Source organism: Ornithodoros turicata, chromosome 6, assembly GCF_037126465.1.
Source record: "Ornithodoros turicata isolate Travis chromosome 6, ASM3712646v1, whole genome shotgun sequence".
In the NCBI taxonomy this organism is placed as follows: Eukaryota; Metazoa; Arthropoda; class Arachnida; order Ixodida; family Argasidae; genus Ornithodoros; species Ornithodoros turicata.
In genome coordinates, this window is record NC_088206.1 from 11,064,341 (window position 1) to 11,091,217 (window position 26,877).

Sequence of the window (26,877 nt, forward strand, 5' to 3'; positions counted from 1 at the left end):
ACCAGCGCTGTCCCTTTATTTTCTGTTTCATGAGTTCGCCTTAAGATGGCTGAACAAAAGCATAAAATGTTCAACCGCAATGGGGCGATTCGAATGTTTGCGACACAGCGTACATTTTATTGGTTCAAGCGCACACGATGAAATCAGTGATGATTGGAGGTTTCATAAATACGGCATGCATACACAACTCGAAATATTTGAAATATTCGCGTGGAAGGTAATTCACTGCGTACGGATAATTTTCACGCGCAATAGATGGGAATCACTCTTTCTTTCCCAACCCTTTCCTTCTCATAATTCCTTCTTCTCACATGTGGCTCGCTCCCCACTGTCCCACAACTCGCAGACAAAAACGTTTTGTCTCATTCAAGAAATTAATCTCATGACAAATTAATTTTCCTTTCAATTATGCGTTAAGATACCTCAGTGTTTGAGAGAGAGAGAGAGATAACTTCAGTATTCGCACCCCCTCTTTCCACTTTTTCTCTCTCTTGCAACAGTTCGAAATCATTAAATTGACGTGACAACACCCGCACGTTTCAAAGCCACTGCTTTGGACACAGTTTTTTTTCAATATATGCGTGTTCACAGCAGCACACATTTGGGACAGACCACCACATTTTCGTTGATTTTCTTTTCAGACGGAGGTCGCTTCTTTCACAAACCAGTCTGTAGTTTCACGTGCATGTGACTATAGTAAGCGATTGCGGAACACAGTCGCCTTGCCGCGACGTTCTTATCAAAGTAATGGCTATGTGGCCTGCCAAAAGTCAAGGGCATCTATAAAAAACAAAGCCACATAAACGACGCGGCGAAGTCCTTAAGAGTCCACAAATCACGATGTGCTTTCGGCGGCCGTAGCTATGGAGATGAGCCGCCATAAGTCGCACGGGCAGCCACTGCTAGCCACAGAAAGCCTGTGTTTGAAATCGTCCGCGGCGATTGGCTGAAGCAGATGACGTCGCAACTCTGTATGTCCGCGTGGTGAAGGAGAGGGAAGAGGCGCTGTCACGGCCCCCTCCCCCACTGGCCCCCTCCTCCTCTGTCCATCGGATGGGGTAACTCCGTCAATTCCTCTGGCGGTTACCGTGGTACAGGAACCATCCCCGATGAAGGTTACTGAGGGACGCTCGGATGCTTTCTGCGGTACAGAGCAAGAGGGGCTGTCACCCCTCTTCTACTCCTGCACCACCATCATATTTCCCCTCCCTCTATCACCCTTCCCTTTTCCACTCCCCTTTGGTGCACCGAGCCGCCAATCACGAGAAGTCTGATCACTCTTCCGCCAAACATCACCCCCGTCTCTGTCCATCTTAGGTCCACCGGTGTGTCCACGTCCATGTTTACGAACGTCGGTGAACGCGCACAATGCAACGCCACACCGACGCGTACCCACCATCTGTTCCGACAGCGATCACAGCACAATGGAGACGAAAAACAAACAAGGTGGGCGTCTAAGGCGTGTGCTGAGTCGAAGGAGTTGACACGTCCAAAGCGCACGTCTTCCGCCCTCGAAATAGCGTACAAGACCAACGCCACTGAATGAACCTGAAATAGATGGCATCAGACGTGGAATCAGACGTGGAATTGGGCCAGTAAGCCTATAGTTGCAGGAAGCGAATATCAAGCCAGCAAACGGTGCTCGTGTAGAAGGCGTGAAAGCGAAATTTTTGAAAGCTCGTCAAAGCAGAGATACAGAAAGCACAGAAACCTCGATATGCATCATGCAGGTGTTAGGTGAATAGCGGACCAGGACCGGCGTCTACCTTGCGCCTCCGGGGGGACAAGTGGGAAATTTGCGCCCCCCCCCCCGTAGACACCGGCCCTGTAGCGGGCTATTGGTGCAGGGTCATGTTTATTAGTGCATCCCATGACAGTCGCGGGTATACCGACGCGAGCAGCTTCAGCAGATAGGACTTATCAGAAAAGTCTGTAACGGTCCGACTCGTGGTTGACATCTTGTCCTATCAGTTGTGCGAGCCTAAAATAACAATATTCGTCGAGGCCTCAACCGAGCCTCAGACCTATATCTCGAATGCAGTCTCAAGACCAGAGGCTAACGCTCCGCGTCGCTGGCGTCTGCGCAGGCCAAGCGCAGATGCGTTGCGGTTAAGTCTGACGTCGGCTGTACGTCAAGTACTAAGTATTGACCACTGTTTCTTCTTCAAACGTGCGCTTCCGTACGACACGAGAATTCGCTTGAAGGGACCGATATTAGTAAGCGGGCACACACACAGAGAGAGAGAGAAAACTTTGACAAATTTGACAAGCTCCTCTCTTAGCTGACATGCCTAGAAGTGTTGGGTTTTCTTTCTTTTATTATTATTTTTCATTCTTTCTTTTATTATTATTTTTTATTCTTTCTTTTATTTTCGAGGCACTCACTCGAAAGGTCGGATAGCACTGTATCAGAGATTTCATGTTAGGCGAAGTCACGAGCTCCCTATCGCCTCCGCAGGTGATGATAGAGAGTTCGCGGCTGGGCGCCCTCTAGACTTCAGCCTTGCTCAAGCAACCCTATTTCACATCGCCTTGACCCAGAAGAGGACGAGTGATCGTTATCAAACCAAGCTGAGTACACCGGAAAAATGGGAACCGGCGACTCGTCTGGGTCAGTCGTCGCGATGAAGTGTTTGTGGTAACACTACTCCTGCAGATTAGCGGATATGAAAGACAAACGCAATGTCAAACAGGAAGCGATCCAGGCGTTAATCGTCGCAGCAACGCACATGGAAAAGCGTGTATTGGTGTGTCGTGTAGGGTACCAGCAGTATGTAGATTCGTAAGCACATCGACCAGCAGAAGTACTTAAATAAACCACCACCAAGAGTATAGCTTGCAACATCATGCGACAGGAAAGTGTAAGAACTTGGTAAGGGGACCACCACCACCACAAGCCACCGAGGCTACAACATGAATAGTATAGTATTGAATGTGATACAGTTGCACTGAACGACACAGAAAGTCTGTCGGCTAGTGACAGACCACCAGTCAGAGTCTTTTTTTTTTCTTTGTCACTCTTTCTTGTTTTTCAGTGGCTTGCCATGCCGTTTGGCTGACCTTCACTAGGTACTTTTCAAATAAACACATACAGCACATACAGAAAGCGTGCATTGGGAGAGTCGCTATTGGATATGAGGTGCAAATGGAAATGCAGGTAAGTATAATTAGGACTAGGTTTTTCGGTATCCAGTTGCTAATATATATGCTTCTTCTGAACTCAAAAAGACTTCGATACCCATAACCTTATTTACATTACGTGTAAATCGACTCCAAACGTTATCACTCGGGATACACAAAAAGAGGGAAAAAGGAAACACGGAAAGAAGAGGGCGAACTGCGGGGGATGCCAGCGTGTTAGATTTTTGCCATTACGGTAGCCATAACCCATGCATTTCAAAATTAAAGCACATAAAGCTCAACATTCAACGGTGAGGCTTAGATTAAAGAGCGTGCATCTTACCCATGGTCAAGTTCCTTGGTAATCTCTTCTAGACTTTTGTGTTTCGTCTCGGGCACGCAGAAGAAGACGAAGAGGAAGGCAAGAAGACATACGAGGGAGTACATGATCAGGGTCTCGCCCACTCCCACTGCATCTGTTATGAAAGACAAATGAAGCGTGATGCAGGAAGCACGCCATTTCGGGAAAGGAAAGGACAGAAACCGTGTATTCACACGAGCGACATCCTCACAGAATATTCTAGTGGAAGAAAAAGAAAAACCATTGCCAACGGACCCCAAGTCCCGTCTCTTGTTATGTTGAGCATTCACACGGTGCCTGAATATTGGGAGTAGCGTACTGCACGCTCAGCACGACACTTCGCAGACGACACTTCGCAGATGGTACTTCGCAGACGGCACTTAGCAGGTGACACCGTCAGCGTCTTTTCCTGTCGTCTGCTATACGGAATATCTTGTGGTTGTGTCGCGGGGGGATAGTCCCCCCGAATAGCAACTGTACGTGAAGACAATACGTTGGGCGCTCGCGCTCACGTGCACAAATACCATTCTGTGCCGGCATTAAAGCAAACGGAAAAAGGAACACAGGCGTATCAAGCTTACTGAGTAATGTGAGAAAGGTTGCAGACACGGCCATGTTGGTGAGCCAGTTGAACGCAGTTGCGACGGAGATTGCGCGCCCTCGGACGGCCATTGGGAAAATCTCGCTCAGAATCACCCACGTGGCTGTAAAGTGACCGTACATTTACGTGACGGAACCGTTCCTACTTGAAGGGCTTCACTTACTCGTTCCAAAGCTGATTCCATACGCGAAGACGTACATCATGAGCGCTGCCATGGTCACTCCCCGCTGGAACGAGGTACCCTCAGCCGTGCCAGCACACTCGGACGGCGACTCGGCAGCCTCTTTCGTCTCGTTGACCCGTTTAATTGCATAATCTCCAGCATCCTCTTCTTTAAAATCGTGTTCGCGAACGCTGTACAAGAGTGCTAACTCGCCTTGTACTTGCGGCGGAGACTCCGTTAGGCTAAGCTCTGTGAGGTTCAAGAAAGGTGCGCGAGGAGGCGTGACGGTCGGATCGCTGCAGCGTACGACAAGTGCGCCTTCGCTGCTGAACACCGTCTTCGTGAAGACACCCAATGTCAGAATGCTGGATGCCATAAGAAAGATCCCGAGGAGCAGGCAAACTCGACGTCCAACGCGGTCGAGGACGAGAAGGGCGAAAACGGCCGCAACGACCTGTGGTAAGACGAGGCGTAGGAGATTGTGACATATGTACCTTGTCGGTGAAAAATGAAGCACACCTTGATGGGTGACGTACCTTAATGCCACCAAGTCCCACCGACGCCAGTGTCGCTGCTGTATTGGAACAGAAGCCCAAGTGCTTGAGCAGGGTTGGGGCATAGTACACCACGTTTGTCTGTCCCGTGAACTGGAAGGTAATGGGGGAGGTAGCTGAATTGAAATGTAAAGTTTCCGCTGAATAGTTTGCAAAACTGACTGGGCATTATGTAAAGGTTAGTCACTGACGTCACCCTTCTAGAGGGCACTAACTCCGAAAAGGCGAGATCGCAGCCATGACGCAGGCTGAACGAAGTTTCGTTTCGGTAGTATTTCGAATGCTTTTTACGTTGAAAACATGGAAATTACTGGGATATGGCAAAAATAATATTCACAAGGCTCAATAACTTGGAAACACCAAACAACGGCGAATATGGTGAGGGCGAATTTGTGGACGGGCAAGACCACAGGACTAACTAACATCATGGCAGGAAACTCGCTAGTGTCTGTTGTGCTCCCCCGCGCATTGACATCATGTGAATAAACCCTATCACAAACCAAGGCAGATGCACCAGGGTATGCACTGAACACAAAATTCAGTATCCAAACTCTCAAGAGCTATCCAGATTCTCATACACAATACATGTGGCACATCATGTATAAATACTTTGCAGTATAGGCTACGTAAGGATTTGAAGGCTAATAAAACTTGGGACTCACGCGCCCCTACGTAGTGAAATATCTTCCCGACTATGTAGAAGGGTAGAAAATCCAGCGAACTGGTAAGGAAGTGTGAAGGGAAGTGCCTCAGGGCGAGAGCCGCCGATATTTCGAACAGAGACGGTTCTTCTTGTGGCCCAGAAGAAGGACAGTGTCTGTTCGAAATATCGGCGGCTCTCGTCCTGAGGCCAGAAGAAGGACAGTCTCTGTTCGAAATAACGGCGGCTCTCGTTCTGAGGCCAGAAGAAGGACAGTCTCTGTTCGAAATATCAGTGGCTCTCGTCCTGAGGCCAGAAGAAGGACAGTCTCTGTTCGAAATATCGGCGGCTCTCGTCCTGAGACACTTCCCTTCACACTTCCCGAGTATGAAGGCTCACTAGAACCTTTACAGTGGAGCCAAAAGTACAACCGGGGGGAAAAACTTTGTACCCACTGTACCTGTTGAAGGAAAACAAGCCCCATTCCTATCAGCATCCTACCCTTCAAGCTGCTGGAACACAGGTCAGCGTAGCTGTGATTCTGTGCAAGGAACCATCAAGTTCAGCGTCAGAAAAACTCCGCGGTCATTTCGGGTTCACCTTCTTACTTTCTCGGCGTGCAGTGCTTTGCTCATGCACTTTATCTCTTCTTCCACCACCTCTTCTGGGTGAACTAGCCGCAAAACTTTTCTCGCCTGCAGAAAACGACAGTATATACTTCAGCAAAACAACGAAACTATATAAGACAGACGTCTCGAACCTGTTCAGTCTTGTCCTTGAGCACGAGGTAGTGTGGGCTTTGAGGGAGGAAGAGCGTCCCCACCATTTGTAAGAGAGCCGGACACATGGCAGCCGCGAACATGTACTGCCTGCGCGGGTGTAATAGCATGTTAGAACACTGGCTCTTTATCGACAGCACTGCACAACGTTCACCTCGCTCACTTAAGCTTCACTTGAGCTCATAGAGGAGGAGACATCATTTTAACACCTTACAAGCAACGTGCTTTTACATAATCGTTCTCCAGTAGCTGGTCTTGCACTAAGTGGGGTCTACATCTCCATATTTTTCTTTACTATCATCATCATCATCAGTACACAGCACCCCGGAGTGGGTGCACAGGTTCGATCTATCCTATCGATAATCATTGATACTCCGCAAAGTATTTGAGACATACTACGTAAATGGACATGTGAATTGTGCTAGTTTCCGCAAGAACACCGATCTTACAGAAGGATGCAGTCACTAACGATTTGCTTCAGTCAGAGATAAGAGCATGCGACTGCCGTTTGGGAAAAAAATGTCTCTTCGATTTGGCTGCACTCGTTGCACTAGTTCAAGCAGTGCAGCACTTTACTATTATTTTTTTTTTCAGTGCCGTGCACGCCCTCTGCACTCTCCTATTCGTTTTGTAAAAGAGCACGCCCGTAGTCCTGGACGAGTTCACAGCCGTCCTGAACTTGCTGGATAGCCAGTGCTGCATGAGTACGTGTGGACCAGACTACACGGACTAGCGGCATGGTGGCTAGCCAAGGTCGTGCTGAAGACTTGGAGGTGGTGGGTTCGAATCCTACCACCGGCTGTGCTGTCTGAGGTTTTCCCTGGGTTTTCCCAAGACTTTCCAGACAAATGTCGGTACAATACCCCTGAAGTCGGTCCAAGACGCACACTAAGTCCCCCGTCCCCCACTCCCTCATGCTGTCCTCTCTCCATATCACCAGATCTGAACGCCGCTCATAGCCACAGTTACTTCGCGGCTCTAACACAAAATCGAAACAAAACATAAAAATAAAATAAAATAAACTTCACGGGTCTGCGTCGGCGGCATGGAAAACGACCGCATGCCCTCATGGTCGCTATTGTGACCGTGTTTGAGTCGTTGACGGTCCCTTCCATAAGAGCAAATTTCTTACCAGCCATTATGAAGTGAAATGAACGAGTAGTTGACTGTGTACGCCAGCAGGAACCCGACCGTGATGCCCACCTCGTTCAGTGACACCAACATTCCACGATGTTGCTAGAAAAGTGCATCGTACGATGAATTTTGAATTAACCGCCACAGTAACAATTCTTATCGCTCCGCTTGAGAAATATTGCCACCTGATAGCTACAGCAGGCAGATTTGTGATAGGTAGCAGCTACATTTATGAAAGATGCCAGTTAATGTGGATGCCAAGTGGAGAGTAATTATAGAGATTATTAAGGAGATGATTATGATCTGTGGTTTTATGTCACCAGAGAACTATGATCACGACAATGAGAAGATATCGGCATTTTCTCGCGTCGATATGTGTAGCTAAATTATCGATATTTCGCTTGCAGATATCGACTTAGATCGACAAATTAGCGGTATCCTAATCGTTCTTATTTTCAATATTTATTTTATATCGAGAGTTATTGGGAGATGAAGTTGATGGAATTGTCGGTTTGGCACTCGTAAGCTGCGCCCGAGAGACGATTTTGTGCAACTCGACCTCTCAGGGTCGATGGTCAGGCCTCAGGGTCATAGTTAATGACGGCAGGCCCATCACTCAGGAATAATAATTAGGGATATAAATAGTGCAAAACTAGGTTTGACATCTTTAATGTGTCTTTGATATCAAGGGTCATTGGGAGATAAAGCTGACGAAAAGGTCAACTTTGTACGTGTGAGCGCTGCATTGAAGTTCGGAGAGAATTTTTTTTTCCAAGTGCGCCAATCTAGTGCCTTCATGATGTATCTTGATCACCGTCCGTAGAGCGCGAGTTGCTTCCAATGGATTTAAGCCTTTTGAGAGAGTTTCTTGTCGCTGGACGTTCTTTGAGCAGTCTCCTTCCATGTTGAACAATGACCATCTCTGTACGGAGGCTTTCCCACATAGACGCCGCCGCGGATGGGTGTCCGCGATTTTTGTGAACGTAGCGATTTTTTTAGTAATTAATCGAGTAAACCAATTAATTACTCGGAAAATCACAAAGTGTCGACAGGGGCTAAACACCCGGTAGAGGTAGTCATTCAATTGTCATAGTTGTCTCGCGACGTAAAGTCACAAATTATCAGTTATCATTATCATATTCGTGAGTGTAATGTAACCTCCATGATTAATAAATATGCGACCTTTTGAGGGCATCGCACCGCCCATACCGCCATATAGGAATGCCACAAGGCGCGGACGTGCCACCTTTCGTAGTAAAAAATACCGGCTGAGGGAGAGGAGGTGGAATAGAGGGAAAGGAGGAAAGGCTCGTGGGAAAGTGGATGAGGGGTGGACGAGCACACGCATAGCGAGAGAGAGAGAGAGCGTGCTCGCTCAAGATAATACGAGGAAACATATGTTCCTGTGTGGTGCTGTATCATTGATGCTAGAAATAACAATGATAATAGTAATAACAATGAATAATAATAATAATGAATAACTAAGAAAACGACTGGTGACTGCGGAGCTGGGTCTGTGTTCCAGATTTATTCAAGCTGTAGTGGAATGTTGAAGAGAAAATCCCGTAAAAGCCCTTATGAAAGGTCTTGAACCACAAATACCGGCAAAAGTATCACCGGTATCACCTTCCTGCCGGCAACCGGCAGAGAGCCCAAATAACCGGCCGTGCCGGTATAATACCGGCTTGGTGGCAACCCTAACGCAGTAACAGAAAGAAGCACATGCTCTAAAGTGACCAGGAGGCTTAATCGCTTCATCGTCGTTTCAAATTCAAAAAGGTGGGCACGTGACACATTGCGCGTGACGTTTACCACGGCCTTCACGTATCGCGCGAAGAGCGTCGTGCACGTGTTTTATCACGTGCCCACCTTTTTAAATTTCCCGCCCGCCTTTTTGAATTTCCCGCCACTTACCCTGGGTGAGATTTCTGAAATGTATGTACATTCCGCAGTTGTGGAGAGCGACACGGCGGTACCCGTCACCAAGCGACCACACAAAAGCATGTAGATGTTCGTGCTGAGACTCTGAGTTGCAGCTCCGATGACGAAGAGTAGGCTAGCCACCAGGAGCGCTGTCTTTCGTCCGAAACGGTCCACGATAATGCCTTGAAAAACGCACCAAGACATAGGGATCGTTATAGTCTGCAAGTATTCCCGGTGTTAAAGCTCTCGAAGCTTACCACCGAAGAAGGATGCTAAAAATGCTCCCAGGAACAACGTTCCGACGACGAGCTGTTGTCCCACGCATGACAGGTGGAACAGGTGTCGAAGTTGCAGAAGGGCTCCGGATATTATGCCTAAAAAGAGATAATTGCATTATTTATGTATAACTTCGCGTGTTCGCCGATTATCAGTGGGGTTGGTGTTCTTGTGGCACGAAAAATGCTACATATCCAACTGAATCTCGCGTGATCTTGCCAAGGACACGAGAGTTTGAAAACAAGCAGTATTGAAGCCCTCCAACGTTACGAACCTAGAAAGAATTTTCCATATATAAAGAAGTGATGATAGACGATGGGACACGTATGCTACTATGCCATTCAGGAATTATTGAAGATGTGAAGACAACTGCGACCGTGTCGAAGACCCCTGCGTGATTCGGGCCTCCTGGGCTCTCTAGTCGCGCAAGGAGCGACTGCTTGGTCGGCGTCAGAGAACGGGTCTCCGGCGTCCTCAAAGTGACGTTTCTGCCGTTGCGGGCGCCTTTCCGGGCTTCCGCCGGCAGTGGGAACGTTCGTTTACTCTTTACGTCTTCAACCGACTCGAGATGCGATTCGGAGGTGGTTCCATTAGATCTCATGCCGCTCCTACTGAGTCAGAATTCTATGTTCGTATCCTGCAGCTTTTTCTGACATTAGATACCATCAAAGACTTGTTCATAAGCTGACAAGGTGCTCGGATCAGCGCCGTCTACATCACTAGCAAATTAATTCAAAAAGTGGAAAATGCGATGAAAGCAGATTGAAGCAAAATCCTCAGGCCGCGATATTTCGTACTCTACTGGGCAACGTCCTCATCATTGGCGGTGTATTTAGAGGGTCAGTAGGTTATGAGTTAAAGAACTTAACGTGAGTTAAGAAATTAATTACCGTATTTTCACGCGTATTAGCCGCACCGCAGATAAGCCGCAGGACTCGTTTTTAGATACATTTTGAAAATGTTTTTGCAGATAAGCCGCACTCGCAGATAAGCCGCGGGTAATACGACGCGACTGCTTTGTGCGCTAAACCAGTCATGCACATACAAAATGAATAGAGATGCTCAACGCTCGTCAGCGCCGTACTCCCTGCCAGCTGCCCTGTTCCCGTACTTGTCAGCGAAGTCGACGACTTTTAGTTTGAAGCCGCTGTCGTAGCTGTGCCTCAGCGTTGGAGCCATGCCTCACCTCTAACTACCGTGCCCGTGTCCACGAATGCTACTGCTCTCGTCAAATGAGAACTGACGCTTAGCTGACCACGTTTTATCCCGATGTCAGGTGTATTGAACCCTTCCTGTGGGTCTCCGACAAAGGAGACCGTAGGGAAGGCCATAAACCCTGTCCACATTCCGGTGTCGGCATGATGTATAACAAAGGAGGTCAGTTTCTAGTGTTCTACTAAGATCGGATTGTGCCCTTGTTGCGTGTTTTTCGTGGATTGACGGGTTAGTCCACTCGAATGTGGAGTGGACCTGCCCCTGTTCGGTATTGTTCGTGCACTGGCAGGGCGGTCCTGTTCCGAAAAACATGAGGCACTGTCGGCCCTTTTGTTTAAGCCGGGGTATGGGGAAAGTACCAGGGAAAAATAGTCACCAGATAAGCCGCACCCACGGATAAGCCGCAGAGCGTCCACGAAAAAAATAAATCGCGCATAAGCCGCGGCTAATACGCGTGAAAATACGGTAGTTCCAATATAGACGTTTACACTCGTGCATTCCCCATCACAGAGACAGCCTCGCAATCGCTATCGCACTACCAGATTGTCATATAATCTGACAACAACTGACGTACCTGTGTCATAGCCGAAAAGGATGCCACCCAAAGAGGCGATGCCAGCTGCCAGCAGGACGGATATGAAAGACCTCGTGCTTTGGAACCCGCTATCGCCGTGGGGCTTCACACCAGGGCCTACCTCGCATCTCTCCGTGTGGTTTGTCTGAGTAGGTACCGCTCCGGAATATGCTGGTCACAAAAAAGAAAAAAGAAAAAAAAATGAATAAAGATATAAAAGAACGTGAGCACTTCCGCCGAACGCAGTAAAAAAGAGACACGCTGGAATTTATTTTCGGAAATTAACCAATACTATTTGGGACGCAAGTTTCGCGGTATTCGTTGATCTCGGACACTATTCGCATGACATCATATCGTCAGATTTGTTGGAAAGGAGTTGCCTCAGGACAGAAGCCGCCAATATTTCGAACAGAGACTGTTCTTCTTCTGGGCACCGTCCTCATCATGGACGGTGCCCAGAAGAAGAACAGTCTCTGTTCGAAATATCGGCGACTTCTGTCCTGAGGCAACTCCTTTCCTACATCTCTACCGGTTCGCTGGATTTCTACCCATCTACGCCAGATTTGTTGTTCGTCTGCATTCAATACAAAGAGGAAATAGCGGTATTGGTCAACAAAAGAAGCTCGACTGTTTCTTGACGAGATCTGTTTCTATTTTCTTTTTTGCAGGTACGTACCTTCTCTGTCTTTTTTGGGAGGGGGATCTTAGAGGGTTGTTGGGAAAATCCCTACTATGACCTACACGCCACGAACACTTTCACCTACTTTTATCTTGGCTCGTTATCAGCGGCAGACTCCTGTCATAATTTCTTTTATCACAAGGTCCCCATTTATTTTTATTTCCCTTTTTGCTTTCTTTTCTTTTTTCCCCTATATTGAGCTGCATTTACGTAAAGCTTCCATACCTATGCATCTGGTACCATCCCTAACAAACGCAAGTGTTCAAATAGAAATAGTACGTAGAAATCTTCCATTTTAATTGCGATGACTAATCTCAGGTGGGGGAGAACACAAGTGTGCATGAGAGAATTTGTAACTGAATTTGTGGTTCACTGTCCCAGGACACGCTGGGGTCAGTATGCGATCCAAGACCTTGGTATGACGTAATAACAGATGTCTGTACACTCCATTCCCAAACTTACGTACGCCACGTCATATTCATTGGACAAAGCCCAATAGTTTTTAGCGTCGCATGTTCAGAAAGCGCATGCGCTAAACGTAATACCGTCTTCAGTATGTGCACCAGCTATTTGCTTGCGTATAAGCGGAACTAAAGCTCTCTAATGTCGTAGAACAGGACATAAAAGTCACAATATGAGCTAAGTTCGGTTAAGGCACGCAAAAAGGATACTCTTACAGAGTCCAGGAATGAAAACTGCGCGTACAATGTGAAGAGGCCAATTTATGGCATGTCGTCTACAAAAGCTCCTCTGAACCAATGACCAACCAAAATGAAATGGACATATCCTACCGTAAGCGCGCGGAAGAAGCAACGGCGACACCTCATGCCGTGTCTTCTCATTAAAGCTCATCGCAGACGCCAGGCAGACGCAGACTCCGCAAGAGTAACTTCCAAGATCAGTCAGACTGTATCAATCACTGCCACTTTATCCAATATCCTTTATCAGCTGCGTGCTTACACGATCTTGCAACGCTCCCCCATCGAAACGACGCACGGCCAGTCGGCATAGCGCTCACTGACGTGTTACGAACATCTGCGAGGCTGACGGACAATGACTTGAACAGTGCATGAAAGGTGCGATGAGACGAGAGTGCCTCGACAACAACCTAGCGAGGGACTGATTGGCACTCTATACGCAGTGGGGTTATCGGTCTCCTGGCAGGGTCCTATCGGTAGGAGTTGACATTGCGACGATAAGGTGTCAACTTATGCTCTTTCTTAAAGTACGTGTAAGATAGGAACCTCCTTGCGACTTTGACGCGGAGTTCTTCGTCGGTGTGGGGGAGCGAAAAGTGTGCCAATTGATGGCGTCAGATAAAAGTTAGTATATCGTGTAACAATTAGCCGAAGATAGATTAACGGCGCATTTTCGACTGCACATTGACCACCCTGAGGGCCCAGGTCTGCAACTAAGACACAGGCACGACAGGCCCGTGTTCTAGGCTGTTAGCAAGCCAACACACTTGCCCAACCTTTCAAATCGGTTCTTCTCGCATATCATCACACTGCGAAAGCAGTAACTACCGTGGGCCTGCTAGGACAAACCTGTGACACAGCCAAGCACACAAACAGTATCTTATTTTTAAAGAAGGAGAAGATAACTGTCAATACTTAATATTTGTATCCACATGAAGATCACACAGGTATGACACATAGTCAACGAATAATAGGAACCACGTGCAACCTGTCGAAATTTTTACAAGTCGGACAAATAGCGCATTTTATGTTCTATACTAGCAAGGAAATATCTAGTAATTTGACGCAATAAATATAAGTGTCTAACAACACAATTGAGCGCGTAACCGCGTTGTGCTTGAGTACCCATATGGTGCAAAAAATAATAACACATCTTAATGGTCCTATGTAAATGAGTGGAGGAAGCGGATGTAAACACATGGATACACATATGAGGTCAGTGAATCTATTGACACCGATCCGTCCGAAAATCCACATGTGGTGCACGCTTCAGCAGTTCGTCCAGGGATGCCTCGCCGGAAACGATGCGGGGGCTCGACTCTGTCGTCATATCCTCTCGACAACATTTCACGGGACGCTCTGCAGTCGCAGTGTTTATGTCGTGGTGAATTGCGAACTCCGTGAGCTGGGACCTGCTCAGCATCACTAGCGTTGTTCAGCAAACCAAACCTAAGCTGTACGCAATAAGCAGCGTGCTTTGAGGATGACTTGTGTCATGTATTAGATGGAAATTCTCCAAGCTATACGCATACTGTTCGGTTATTTTGGAAGTGATAAATATATCCACGTCGCAATTTTTCTAATAACGTGATAAGAAAGAGCAAGCGATTTAGAAAACCTCGTACGAGTGTCCGAAAAAGTGCCATCAAAGATTTACTCGATTGTACTGTACACTGGGCGAAGACATGCATTGCAAGTACATATAAATCAGCTTCTTTTTCACATGCGTCACGCAAGATACTATACTATGCTCTACTGTAATATCAAAATCGCCGTGTTTTCCAGCGAACAAAAACCTAATAGGAACAGACGAGCAGGAATATAAGGAAATGATGAACCAGATGAAATCTCTTTAAGTAATATAATCGTCATCAGCTTATGTACCAGGCGTGAATTCAAGTATTTCATCGCTACTGAACTTCCGATGTCAACATCACGTGAGAGAAAAGAAACTGTACGACATAACTAGGGTAGCTGTGACATTTAAACGTTACGCGACACAGATGAACGAAACGTTCCGTATCATCACGTTCAGCGGAATGGCTATTTTGGTAGTATGTGCACATACCTTCAGAGGTGGATGGAATCATGTTTTGTTCTGCAGCTCCGTAGGGAGAATGTTTGTTCCACCATCGTGGATTCTCTATTTATGTGCCATTGGGAATATCTCAATAAGCAGTCCTTGGTAGCGAAAACACACACTTCCGTAGTCTCACATCGTGACCCAAATGATGCTGCACCCTTTCATCCTATTGTTGTGTGTCAACGGGGGATGTTCCATCCGGGCGATTCACTTTTCCTCTTGTCTAACGTAGCAGACGACGATCTCGGCCGCCATGAAAGTACCATAATAGAAACGTCTACGTTCGTTTTCTTTTCTTTCTTTTTTCTTTTTTTTCAGAGGGCTAGCAAGGAAAACTGTGTTTTCAATCATCCGTGACATCGTTTGTGTCTTAAAATTTTTCATAACGCCGTTCTAATTAGAACCCAACTACACGCAGGAAGAGCTTTCTAACACCAATCATACGGATAGAAAGCTTCCGCGATTGTCTCGTCATTTTAAAATCCGGGAGAATTTATAGTGTGTAAATATGAAACACCGTTACAGTGACAGTAACAGAAAAAAAAAAAGTTTTTTTTTCGCTTTATGCTCTCTTAAGGAGGAGTTGTCATTGCAAGATAACTTATCACAAGTTGTCAGTTGTTCCTACACTGGCATCGGTGGAAGGAAAGGTGGAAGGAGGATGATATCCCCAATGATATAGCGCACGCAATGGCAGACAAACGGTGAACACGAACGCCTATGTAGGGTACCCGTGTAGAGTACCCGTGAGTACGGACCTCTTGACATATTGGAAGTACGTACTGGGGGTACGCGCAAGGGTACAATCGGAGGCGAATGGTACGTGGTGTCATGGTGCTAAATTCCCCACCGGTTGAGAACCCCTGTCGTATAACCCGCAACCGTTACCACGCTGTCGTAGACCCGCAACCGTTAGCACGCTCGAGTAGTCGCCCCATTAAGGAGTTGAGTCAATCTCTACGTAACATACATTCCCGTACCGTACATACGTTCCTGAGTTGTTTGATTACGTTATTTGATTTCAACCTCTACCTACATAGGCTATATTTCTTCCCTTTCACACGAAGCCAAACCTCACCTCACCTTCAGTGTCTGGAAGCGCCATAAGTACGCATGAACTGCCGATCTTGCTGTATAGTCACACACGGTCACCACACATGTAATGACTCCCTGCATCTCCCCATCACGAAAGCTCCTGACTGTTTCCGAAAGTATGTTTCCTAATGACGTCGTCAAGCCTGCTCACGGCTAATCAACAAAGTGCTCTGTCTAGGCCAAGAACTGAGAAGCAAGTGAACCAGCTGGTAGCGGCGGCCGTCCAGGCACGTTCAGTAACCCGATGCCGAGTATGTGTATTGCCAACTCAATGTGTATGCAGTCTGAGTATGCGTGTTAAACAGAAATACACACACACGTGCAAAATGACGTGGAAAAATTGGAATGACAGTCAGTGTATAATACTCGAGGCCTGCTTCTGCGTATAGTCTTATGCCTTATAGACCTCTACCCGAGAAACGTCATCATGACGTTGGTGGACAGACTGGAAGCAAAACAAATCGGAAGGGGAGTGCTGGGTTTCACGAATGGGCACTTGTTCGCTGCCTCCTATTGAAAGAAAAGTAGTCCCTTTCAGGGGATTACGATGGTCCCTGAAAGGGACTACTTTTCTTTCAATAGGAGGCAGCGAACAAGTGCCCGTTCGTCCCCTCAAGACCCAATCCCCTCAAGACCGTGGCTTTCGGGCGCGACCTTGTTCGCCCCTAGCTTCGAGCGTAGTTCAACTCTACGGAATTGGTGGCGCTGTCGAACGCTATGACGTCATTTGTTTAGAAACAGGGAGAGGTCTATTGAGGACCGAACGCAGCGGTTGAAATCCGCAAAGTTACACAACCGCCTCACACATTTTCGATTTTCATGAAGCCCGCTACATGCGCTTTTGAGTGGTTTCGGTATCGGACGACTCACTCAAAACGTTCGCTTTCCCACCGCTACGTGGCCGCGCAAAGCGCCACCTTTAGTCTGTGCACGAGGCGCATAATAACACACCAGCTCGTGAGGCATAGTGATTACGATGATCGCCTTCCACGCCGAGACCGTGAGGTGATGGCACCGGCTGTGCTGTCTGAGGTCTGTGTCTGTCATCGTCATCATTATATTAGCGCACTCCAACTGAAGTCACAGAACAATAACCTAAAGTCAGTACGTTCGTTCCATCGTTTTCGGATCATCTTAAGGAACCATTTCATGAATTAGTTACTCATATTCATACACATTCTTTTCATGCATGCTTTTTCAACTATTTGTCTTTTTTCTGCCATGGGTTTTTTCGCCTACGCTGTTCACCTTCATAAACGTCACAATTTTGCTCAATCTCAGTTGTTTTTATTTCTTATATTTATTTAATTTGTTTGTTCTTCTTTTTCTTTTGTGCGTATTGTGCTTTGTCCCATACTGTATTGGATACCTTGTTCTGATGTTGTCGCCACATATGATATCATATTCAGATTGTTTCCGGGAGGCCCCACCTCTAGCTATGCTACGGGGCCCCCACTGTGTACTATGTATTGCAAATATTACTAATAAAATTGAAAAAATTGAAATAGCTTATTACTGTAGCTTCGACAATGTCAACTACTGGACCACCTCTGTCGACAAAACTTAGGTGTTTTAGCGTAAGTTTCATTGCAGTTACCATTCGGATGTAATATAATTACTATTGGTATGGTGAACGTAATGTAATATATGAATGCAACAATGTAATCTACCATAGATACTTCACAACGTTAATCAGAAAGCAGAATTTCGATATACTATTCGCTATTTTGCGTCGTGCGTCGTCAGCATCATCCTCATCACCATCCTCTCATTCTCCCCCAATAGCAATGGGGTAGCATTCTGCTCAATGAGCGGAAGACATGAAAGATGAAAGTCATTGAAAAAGTTAGCCAGCTGTAGGGATCGAACCCACATCTTCTGGATTACCGGTCCAGGGCTCTACCAATTGAGCTTTTCAGTGACTTTCATCTTTCATCGTTGATTTCTTAGGCAAATTTGATGCTTTGTTTGTATCTGTCCCTTCTATGTTGTTCCAGCCTCAGAACACCAGTTTCTCTCTTGAGCGGAAGACATCCCCATACCATCGTCATCGTGTATCTCTCTCTCTCTGTCTCGCTATTTTGCTTTCGATTTCTTTCTCTTTCCAGTATGCAAAAATAATAACTAATTCTACTACTTTCGCCTATCCATTGCTCGTTTGTAAATACACCCATCCGCAGGACCTGACCAACACGTAAACATCCTGTCATAAAACGCAATCGGGTGGCGAATAACACCAGCATTAGACACCAGTGAATGAGAGGAATACTCAGTATGAAAAGTTGGACGCATTTCCACTGCTGCGTGAAATTAATCGGTGCGTGGCAACTAAATGGCGCATCTGCTTCCACTAATTGCTGCAGTAATTACCATTCGAGGCCGGATTTCCCCTTTCCTCGGAAAATTAACGTTCGCTTTGCTCGCGAATCACTTTAGACCCCGCCATGCCGGTTAGTAAATCTCCAAACGGGTGCTTATTCGAGCACCCAGAGGAATTCCTAAACCATTACCACTACCAACGCACCCAATAAAATACGTTACGTTCATGTCAGAAACGGACATATTTGCTTTGCCTGCCGGCTGTTTTTCATAATGGTCGCCCGTTTCCATTGTGATTATAAATGTAACGCAAATAAAAACACACACCTTGGGGCACCAAACCAACGGGGAAGTTTACGACACCGTAACCGTTTTTATGCACACCAAGCGCAGATATGATATCACAAACGCCCTGCTAAAATACGAAATCTGTAGTTGATAATGTCAATGAGCATCATAACCATAACAACACGAACAGCGGAATACCGCAAACTATGTGTACTTAGGGACTACACTACGTAACAAGTGTTCACATAGTTTGCAGAATGATATATGATATATTTCGTTTCTGCCGCAGCGCTTTCAACCTGAAATGTCTCGGTGTCATGTAGTGCGGGGCTCAATGACGTCAACGTGACGTCAAATGTTACTACCAGAGAAAGCACTCCATAATGAGGGCCTGCGAAATGGAGATAGAGCCTTAATCTTCGGACTCAGTACATGTATCGTTGATATGCACAGCATTGTTTATCGTGCGAAGAAAAAGGAAGGCGAATAATCAGGCGAGTTTGTTTTTTTTAAATTCCGCGTTAACGCCGCGAAGCAACTGTGGTCATGGACGGCGTACAGACGTGGACAGATGGGAGAAAGGACAGCAGGAAAGAGTGGGGGGTGTTAGTGTGCGTCCTAGGCCGACTTCAGGGGACATTCGTCTGGAAAGTCTGCCAGAAAACCCGCGGAAAAGCTCAGACAGATTCAGGGTTCGAACCCACCACCTCCAAGTGTTGGACACAACCTTGGCTACCACCAACGGGCGGATGCCTTCACCAACTCGGCCATGCCGCTGGTCAGAAGGATAGAAAAACCAACAAGTGACATCGATGCTAATATCCATGCTATGTACTAACTACTATACTAGTAATTACTAGCAGTCGACACGATCGACAGTATCAATATTGACACTACTACTCATCAATACTAATACTGTGCGTCCATGAAACGAAATACTGGGTCTCAGAAGTTGAAAATATTGCGAATTTCCAAGACACCTTTATTGCCGTTGGCAGTTATATATACAGGGTGTCCCAGCTAACTGTGAACATATTTTTAAAAACTATATATCACACTTTTTCCAAATCAATTGCAATATAGCATATGCTGAAGGGCGCTCCTTAGGGGGGCATTAGCAAAGTCCAAAGGCAATGTGTTAATTAACTTTCATTAATTAACTTTTTAATTATAAAAGCTACGAAGTTGTCCCAATGAGAACATCTGTTCCTTTCGGTCACCTGATATCGTAGCCGTTTTCACAACAAAAATCCGTTCGATAGATCGCCCGCAAAAAAAATTCGTGAATGACCGCCACTTTTTCTTTGTTTTGTTCATTGCGCATCTTCGGAGACGCGTATTTCCTTCATCCCCAACGTGAGAGGGGGAAGGAGCACAGTGCCGCATCATGCGTCGAAGATGAGCTTTAACTTGCGGAAACAAAACAAAAACAAATGTATCGAGTGACTCTATCGCGACTGCCCTTATCTTGGGCTGCATTTTCTGTTTCCTTTTAATCTTTATCCAGGACGCGAGAGGCGATAGTGTGCTCTTTCTCCCTCTCACATTGGGGGTGAAGGAAAGACGCATCTTCTAAGAAGCGCAATGAACAAAATAAAGAAAAAAAATGGTTTTCCTTCACGAATTTTTTGCCGGCGATCTATCGAACGGATTTTTGTTCTGAAAACAGCTACGATATCAGGTGACCGAAAGGAACAGATGTTCTCATTGGGACAACTTCGTAGCTTTTATAATTAAAAAGTTAATTAATGAAAGTTAATTAAGACATTGCCTTTGGACTTTGCTGATGCCCCCCTAATGAGTGCCCTTCAGCGTATGCTATATTGCAATTGATTTCATCTTGGAAAAAGTGTTATATATATATTTTTTTTAAATATGTTCACAGTTAGCTGGGACACCCTGTATACTCTGTATACAAGTTTGTTAGAAAGCCACATGGTCGGAACAGAGTATGAAGAACAGAACAAGCCAAGTGCTCTGTCCGTTTATCTTTTCCCCACATTCAGGAATATGGTGCCAACGCTAAGTAGATACACCAGCTCGCCTGTACATTTCTTTTTTGTTCAGCCTTTATTGATCATGCCGTCTGCAATACCGTGAAAGGAAAACGTGTGGGTTGAGACAAAGGCCGATACGACTCCGTGAAAAATGGGATCAGGGCTGAGGACACCCTCAGGAATTCCATTGCCGAGTACGGGAAGTATAGCTTCATCATGCACCACTGGTTAACCCTCTGATGCCGTCACTTTTCATCAAGGACGGGACGCCCTTATTCCAGAGTCGATACCGAAAGATCGATTTCAAATTCCCGGGGATGCCACGACATCCCACCCGCCGTTTAAAATCCCAGGTGTTCAAAATCCCAGATTTGTAAATTAAAGCTTCAATATGAAGAATGGCGGAATGATGGTGTTGAAGAATACATTTTACTGACGAACCTCGCAGTATGTGCGTGATTTTGACGTCGGTAGAAGCCATTGTCGTGAATAAAAGCCATGTTTTTGGCGACCGATAGGTTTAGCACATCACAGCAGCAGAAACGGTTAGCATTTGGTTAGTTTAGGTTTGTTTTTTGACAGTTCAACACGCGTTTGGGGGGGCTCCGGCAAGCGTGCGACACTCTACGCTTGCGCCGTTTGGGATTTTGGGCATATGGGATTTGAAACGGTGTATTCTTAACGGTGGCATTTCGGGATACCCGCAAATTCCCAACGGCATCGGAGGCATGATGGCATATGTGGATTGCATATGAGTTTGAACGATTCGAGAAAACGCAGGCAATTGGTGTTATAACAACAAATTTATTTTGAGATGATGAATGGTGAGTGGAGCGATGCTCTATCCCATTGCTGGTGGTGATGTGGGGAATAGAATAATGAGCCCCTCCACAACGGGTGTTATCATTCACGAATACTGCACTGAATCCTGACTGCGAGCTGTGGCTCCAGTGATAAAATTAAATCGGCTATAAAATTTATAGACGTTGAACGGGTTGAGAACAGCACAGAGAAAGCAGATGTAACCTATAGTAGCTACAAACGGTGTAAAGTAGGTGGTGGTGGTGCTTCTGAAAGAGCTCGCCGTTGTCGGCCTCACAGAGGGGGGCAACGTCACGAGTAACGCCCTGGAGGGAATGTGCGTCCTGGGCCGACTTCTAAGGGAACTGTGCCGACATATGTCTGAAAGCGTCTGAGGAAAACCCAGCAAAAAAACCTAGACAGCACAGCCGGCACCGGGATTCGAACCCGGGTACCTCCCAGTCTCGACGTGACTATATCGAGGAGAACAACTGCGCTTTAGCTGAGCAATCAGAGTCATCTCCGTTTTTTTTCTCTCTCTCTCTCTCCTTTTATCCTCCTAATTCTAATCAAAGCTGAATGAGTAAAAGCGCATGAACACTGCTCCTCGCACATTATGTTTGAAAACATTCCACATTCTAAAAGTAGCTGTCGCCCGTAGTAGTACTCGTCCTACTGCAAAGTAATTGATCCTATATATGCGTGAATGTGCCAACTCCCGTGGCATATAGTGGTTGGTTAGGACGAGCGCTTTCCACACCGAGACTGGGAGGAGGTTACGCGGGTTCGGACCCCCCCCCCCCCCCCCCGCTGTGCTGTCTAGCGTTTTCCCTGGGTTTTCCGAAGAGTTTCCAGGCGAATGTCGGCACAGTTCCCACTGAAGTAGGCCCAGGACGCATACTAACCCCCACCCCCCTGTCCCCCACTCCTTCCTACTGTTCTCTCTCCATCTGTCCACGTCTGTACGCCGATCACAGCCACAGTTGCTTCGCGGCGCTAACACGAAATTTAAAAAAAAGAGCAGTGACTCACAAAAAAGGTTGTAAGTACAGCTTTAGTAAGGATGCTACTCCGGTTAGTGGACGTTTCCGCAATTCAACAACAACAACTAGAAAGTAATGATGACATGGGATGTTTGACCCGCAGTAAGCAGTTGCAGTCCACGGCGATGGGGGGTTGACCTTGAGTAACTTGTGTCCTGCATGTTATAGTGATGCGCAAATCCCGAGAAAACTCCTAGAAAGGACAGTCGGAGTGGGGGCAACTTCCCAGACTCGGCGGGGAAGGCAAACCAAAGGTGGTCGTCGGCTTCCTAGGGTCCTAAGTGACACTTCCTTGGGAATATGACACCAACCACTTCATCCCTTCCTATTTCTTCCCATTCCTTTTCTCCTTTATGCGCGATGAAAATGTTGCCTCGAACCCACAAGTTACCGCAGTAGTTAAGTTTGTTCGGGGACGGCGAACGCTGTCCTTCCCGATGGTGTCCATACTACGATCCCATTATAAGAGAGCACGACTAACGACCAGTCACGTTTATTTCCAAAAGCCCCGGAGCAGCCTTCAAGGGCGTCCAGAGAGCATCTGCCCGCGTTCCCCTTCCCAGGCCGCGGCTCGTCCCATCAAGTCCCCAACATGGCTAGCCCTTGGCTATGCATGTACAGCCAACAAACGCCTGTTAAGAACATTCCGAGAAGAAAAAAAAAAACGATTTGGGGACTTGAAGGGACGAACCGTGGTCCGGAAAGGGGAGCGCGACCACTTGCTCTGTGGAGGTCACTGATGTAAAACTGCTCCGGGGCTTTTGGAAATAAATGTGACTGGTTGTTAGTCATGCTCTCTTGTAACGTGACCGTAGTATATACATAGGGCCCTCAGTTTTCGGGTAAAACCCGATAAAGCCTTTTTTGAACCCCCCGATTTACATCAAACTAGTTCGGGTTTCACCCGATAAAACCCGTAAACCGGGCTTGCGAAAGTGGAAACCAAGGACCTGAGCCGCACACGCGTTAACTACGGCAATCGCGCGACTGCTCCCGACCGCGCCGCGTCTTACTGGTGAAGTAAACAAAACACGTCGGGTTTGGATTTGTGGACGCTTGCATGCAGTTCCGATTTCTAGCGTGAAAAATGTTCCTTTGGTAGGCGTCACCATTTGAAAGTTGGCTTCACCTAACACTTCCGTGTACTGCGGTTAAGCCCACTTCAACGAATGCTCAGTGTTGCTGTAAGTGTACGTTTGTACATTTAGCGGAACTTTTCGATTCATTTATTTGTGTTACGGGAAAGCCATCTTTAACCCATGACATCATACACCTTGTTTAGTGATATATTAGGTTAGATTAGTGCGGCTGTGGCAGCTTGCCTCGCACTCCCAACTTCATTATCGAAGCGGCCATGGCCCTATTAATCTAACCTAACTTCACTAAACAAAATACAGAAACTCTCACTAAACTAACCTAAGACATCATCAACTTGGTTAGTTCAGTGATAAGTTAGATTAATGGGGTCATGATAGCTTCCCTTGTCCTCAAAATTCATTTCAATAATGAGGTGAAGCCGCCTTGCAGATTGGCAACACCAACCAAGGTAATGCCCTGGTTTCGTACCAGGAATGCCCTGTGTTTTTCACACCCGAAGAAATGTAGTCTGCTACATGAAAGCTTGTGTCAATAAGTAAGTTGAAAACTTAAGTGTTGGATTTTTGTACTGTTAGTGCTTTCCGTGAATGTCGACGGGACCCTTTCTTGTGCTGTTACCAAAAATAGCAAAGGAATCAGGGAAAATCACGCTAAACAGCGAAGAAACAAAGAGTTAAGCAAAGCTTGGCGTTCCTTGATGTGGGTTTGCCCGCAATACACGAAATTGTTAGGTGAAGCCAACTTTCAAATCTTGTAGGGAGTATCTTGTATCAGCAAAGTACGCGGAGTACGCGGAGTAGTAAAGAGGATGCAGCAACAGCCAACGATATACGAGGCATACCAACGCGAGCGTGAGCATGCTCTCAACGCTCATCGATGGATGATGCTTTGCTGAACATGCAACTTATTCTTTCTATAAACAGGGGCCAGTGCAAGCCTTAGTGGTTATACAGTGAATTATCAACCAGTTTCTTAATAAATATTCTTTCATTTAATTTCAACACTCCATAGACCGACCGCTGTGGTGTCGCTCACGATCTCAGTTGTCTCGCGATGTAAACCCCCAATTATTAATTAATTATTTCAACACATAAATTTTTTTTTTCACCCGAAAATACATCACTTCTCAGTATATCACCCGATTTTACCCTGTTTGGCAGGTCCTGATTTTCAATCCGATATTTACCCCCGATTTTCACAAAAAATAATACCCGAAATTGAGGGCCCTATATATACACCGTCGGGACGGACAGCACTCGCTGCCCCCGAACAGCGTTAACTATGCGGTAACTTGTGGATTTGCAGGCAACATTTCCCTTGCGCATGAGGAGAACACGAATGGAAATAAATACGAATGGACGAATGGTGTTGTGTCCCTCGGGCCCCTTAGGAAGCCGACGACCGCCGTTGGTTTGCCTTCCGTGCCGAGACTGGGAAGTGATCCGGGCTAGAACCCCGACACGGATTGTGCTTTCTGCGAGTTTGCTCGGGATTGCCGCAGACCGATAACTCTTTCAACTGTTTATCCAGCTCCGTGCAACGGAAAATGGAGATGCGTCATTTGATTGTTTTCTTTCTTTCTTTTTTCCTTTTTCCGCAAAATACGTACCGTCACTAGAACAGATGAAACGACATTAAAACTTGACGTTCCGGAACCACTCCAGATCTTGAACTCTGACATAGCAAGCGTTATCGTTATATTTAATGTGCGCGCGCTCCAAAGCCGTTTTGGTAGGCTCGCGCGAGAGCTCATGGCGAATCAAGACTGGGAGGTACCCGGGTTCGAATCCCGGTGCCGGCTGTACTATCTTGGGTTTTTCCTGGGTTTTCCTCAGACGCTGTCAGACATATGTCGGCACAGTTCCCTCGGAAGTCGGCCCAGGACGCACATTCCCCAGGGCGTCAGTCGTGACGTTGCTCACCTCTGTGACGTCGACAACGGCGAGCGCTTTCACCATGACCACCACCACGGGCTAAGTGACGCATTTAACGCGTGTTACAGACATAACGACAAGCTGAAGATCGGGCTCAGACGCCGCAAGACAAATGTCGATGCAATTTCATGTGAAGTCGGCCCTGGACGCACAACCCCCCTACCCTACCACGAGCATCGTGACTGCCTTAGTGGCAGGAGGCCCAGTCGGCAATGAAGCAGCACAACCAACTTTATCTGTGATACGCAAGTACAAAAGCTATTGCAAAAGATTGCGATTACAGATTATCCCAACGTTCAGGCATTGCTGCACGTACAGTTGTTAAATCATAGTCTGTCGTTACTGAACAATATATGTACGATGTCCGCTAAAAAAATGCACAGGTTATGAAGGTCTAGCGCAAACTAATACGCTATGAAACAAAACAAAATGTCGAAAGATATCGTTATCGCTATATACATGGAGTGAAAGAATGGCGTCTCAAGATAACACAATGCAACGACAACTCATCCGTTTTTGATAAGCTTCGACATATTAGGTTATATCATGAATATTCCAACCATTAAGTCCTGCAAGGAAAAAAAAAAAAAAGCAATCGAAGTCTCCCACCTGTGTTCATACTGAAGACTTGGCAAACAACGACAGGAACAGTCACAGAGCGCAGTACACCTTGCCTTTTGCAACTAAACCGTCAATGCTACAGTTACAGTGGCTAGAAGAGGTAGTGTAAAGAACGCGCCCGGCTCCACGCTTGCAAGGCCGCCCGCGCGCTGGAAGACGGTGACGTCATATCACAGGCGGCGCTGTAAGCAGTTTCCCTGCTCCATCGCTACAGGCTACAGTGCCATCGCTCACTGTCTTGCTTGCTTGCATGCCTGTATGTGAACAGAGGAACGGAATTTCTAATCCTGTTGGTGATCGGAACGATGCGTGCGAGGTCGAGGCATTGTCAGATGAAGCACTGCCTGCCTTCACAATTGATCTTCTGGCTGCAATGTGCACCCCACGCCATCACAGTTCCTCATTTCAGTTAATTGCTTGAGTTTCTATAACTTAGCAAAGCCACCACAAACAGGAAATTCGTCAGCAGACTGTGAATGCATTGTTAGACTTTCCTTCACACCAGACCAGTGTATCACAGCAGGAAAAGGTTGATGCAGCCTTAGACATCGGCAACCTGGAGGAAGCACAACAGATTCTAAATTCACTGGGTCAGCCTCTAGAACTAGATGACATGACAGGGGAGCGTAGTGATTCCAGGCTTATATTTTGTGTAGCTGGTTACGCTGCTCGGAAGTGCATCTCAGCATTGGAATGTGAAAACTGGGCTGTCCTGTTAGTGAGCAAACATGCGAGAGACGACGGAGTTGATGGCTACACTAGACGCCTTGACCGTGAGGGACTCCTGTATGTGTCTGAACAGATGTGCAGACTGATAGAGACAATGGAAAATGCCTTCACAGCATGCATGAGCAAGTGCAAACTCCACAGTGACGCAGTGA

The 26,877-nt window shown here is 46.6% G+C and overlaps 1 protein-coding gene across 3 annotated transcripts; it reads right to left on the minus strand.

Annotated features, from left to right (window-relative positions):
- Positions 1 to 26,090, minus strand: LOC135399053 (solute carrier family 2, facilitated glucose transporter member 10-like). Of its 3 annotated transcripts, none has more exons than XM_064630718.1 (13): positions 25,985 to 26,090; positions 11,341 to 11,511; positions 9,533 to 9,649; positions 9,267 to 9,457; positions 7,351 to 7,454; positions 6,200 to 6,308; positions 6,048 to 6,134; positions 5,900 to 5,980; positions 4,782 to 4,892; positions 4,246 to 4,699; positions 4,063 to 4,185; positions 3,464 to 3,596; positions 1 to 1,548 (listed from the first exon to the last, which is right to left on the minus strand). In XM_064630718.1, exons 1-13 carry the CDS (start codon positions 25,992 to 25,994, stop codon positions 1,455 to 1,457), a joined length of 1,785 nt encoding a protein of 594 aa, XP_064486788.1. In that variant the 5' UTR covers positions 25,995 to 26,090; the 3' UTR covers positions 1 to 1,454. The 3 variants fall into 3 exon arrangements, with proteins under 3 accessions (XP_064486788.1, XP_064486787.1, XP_064486786.1); XM_064630717.1 differs by lacking the exon at positions 25,985 to 26,090 and adding an exon at positions 15,884 to 15,946; XM_064630716.1 differs by lacking the exon at positions 25,985 to 26,090 and adding an exon at positions 12,811 to 13,138.
- Between the last annotated feature and the right edge of the window lie 787 nt (positions 26,091 to 26,877).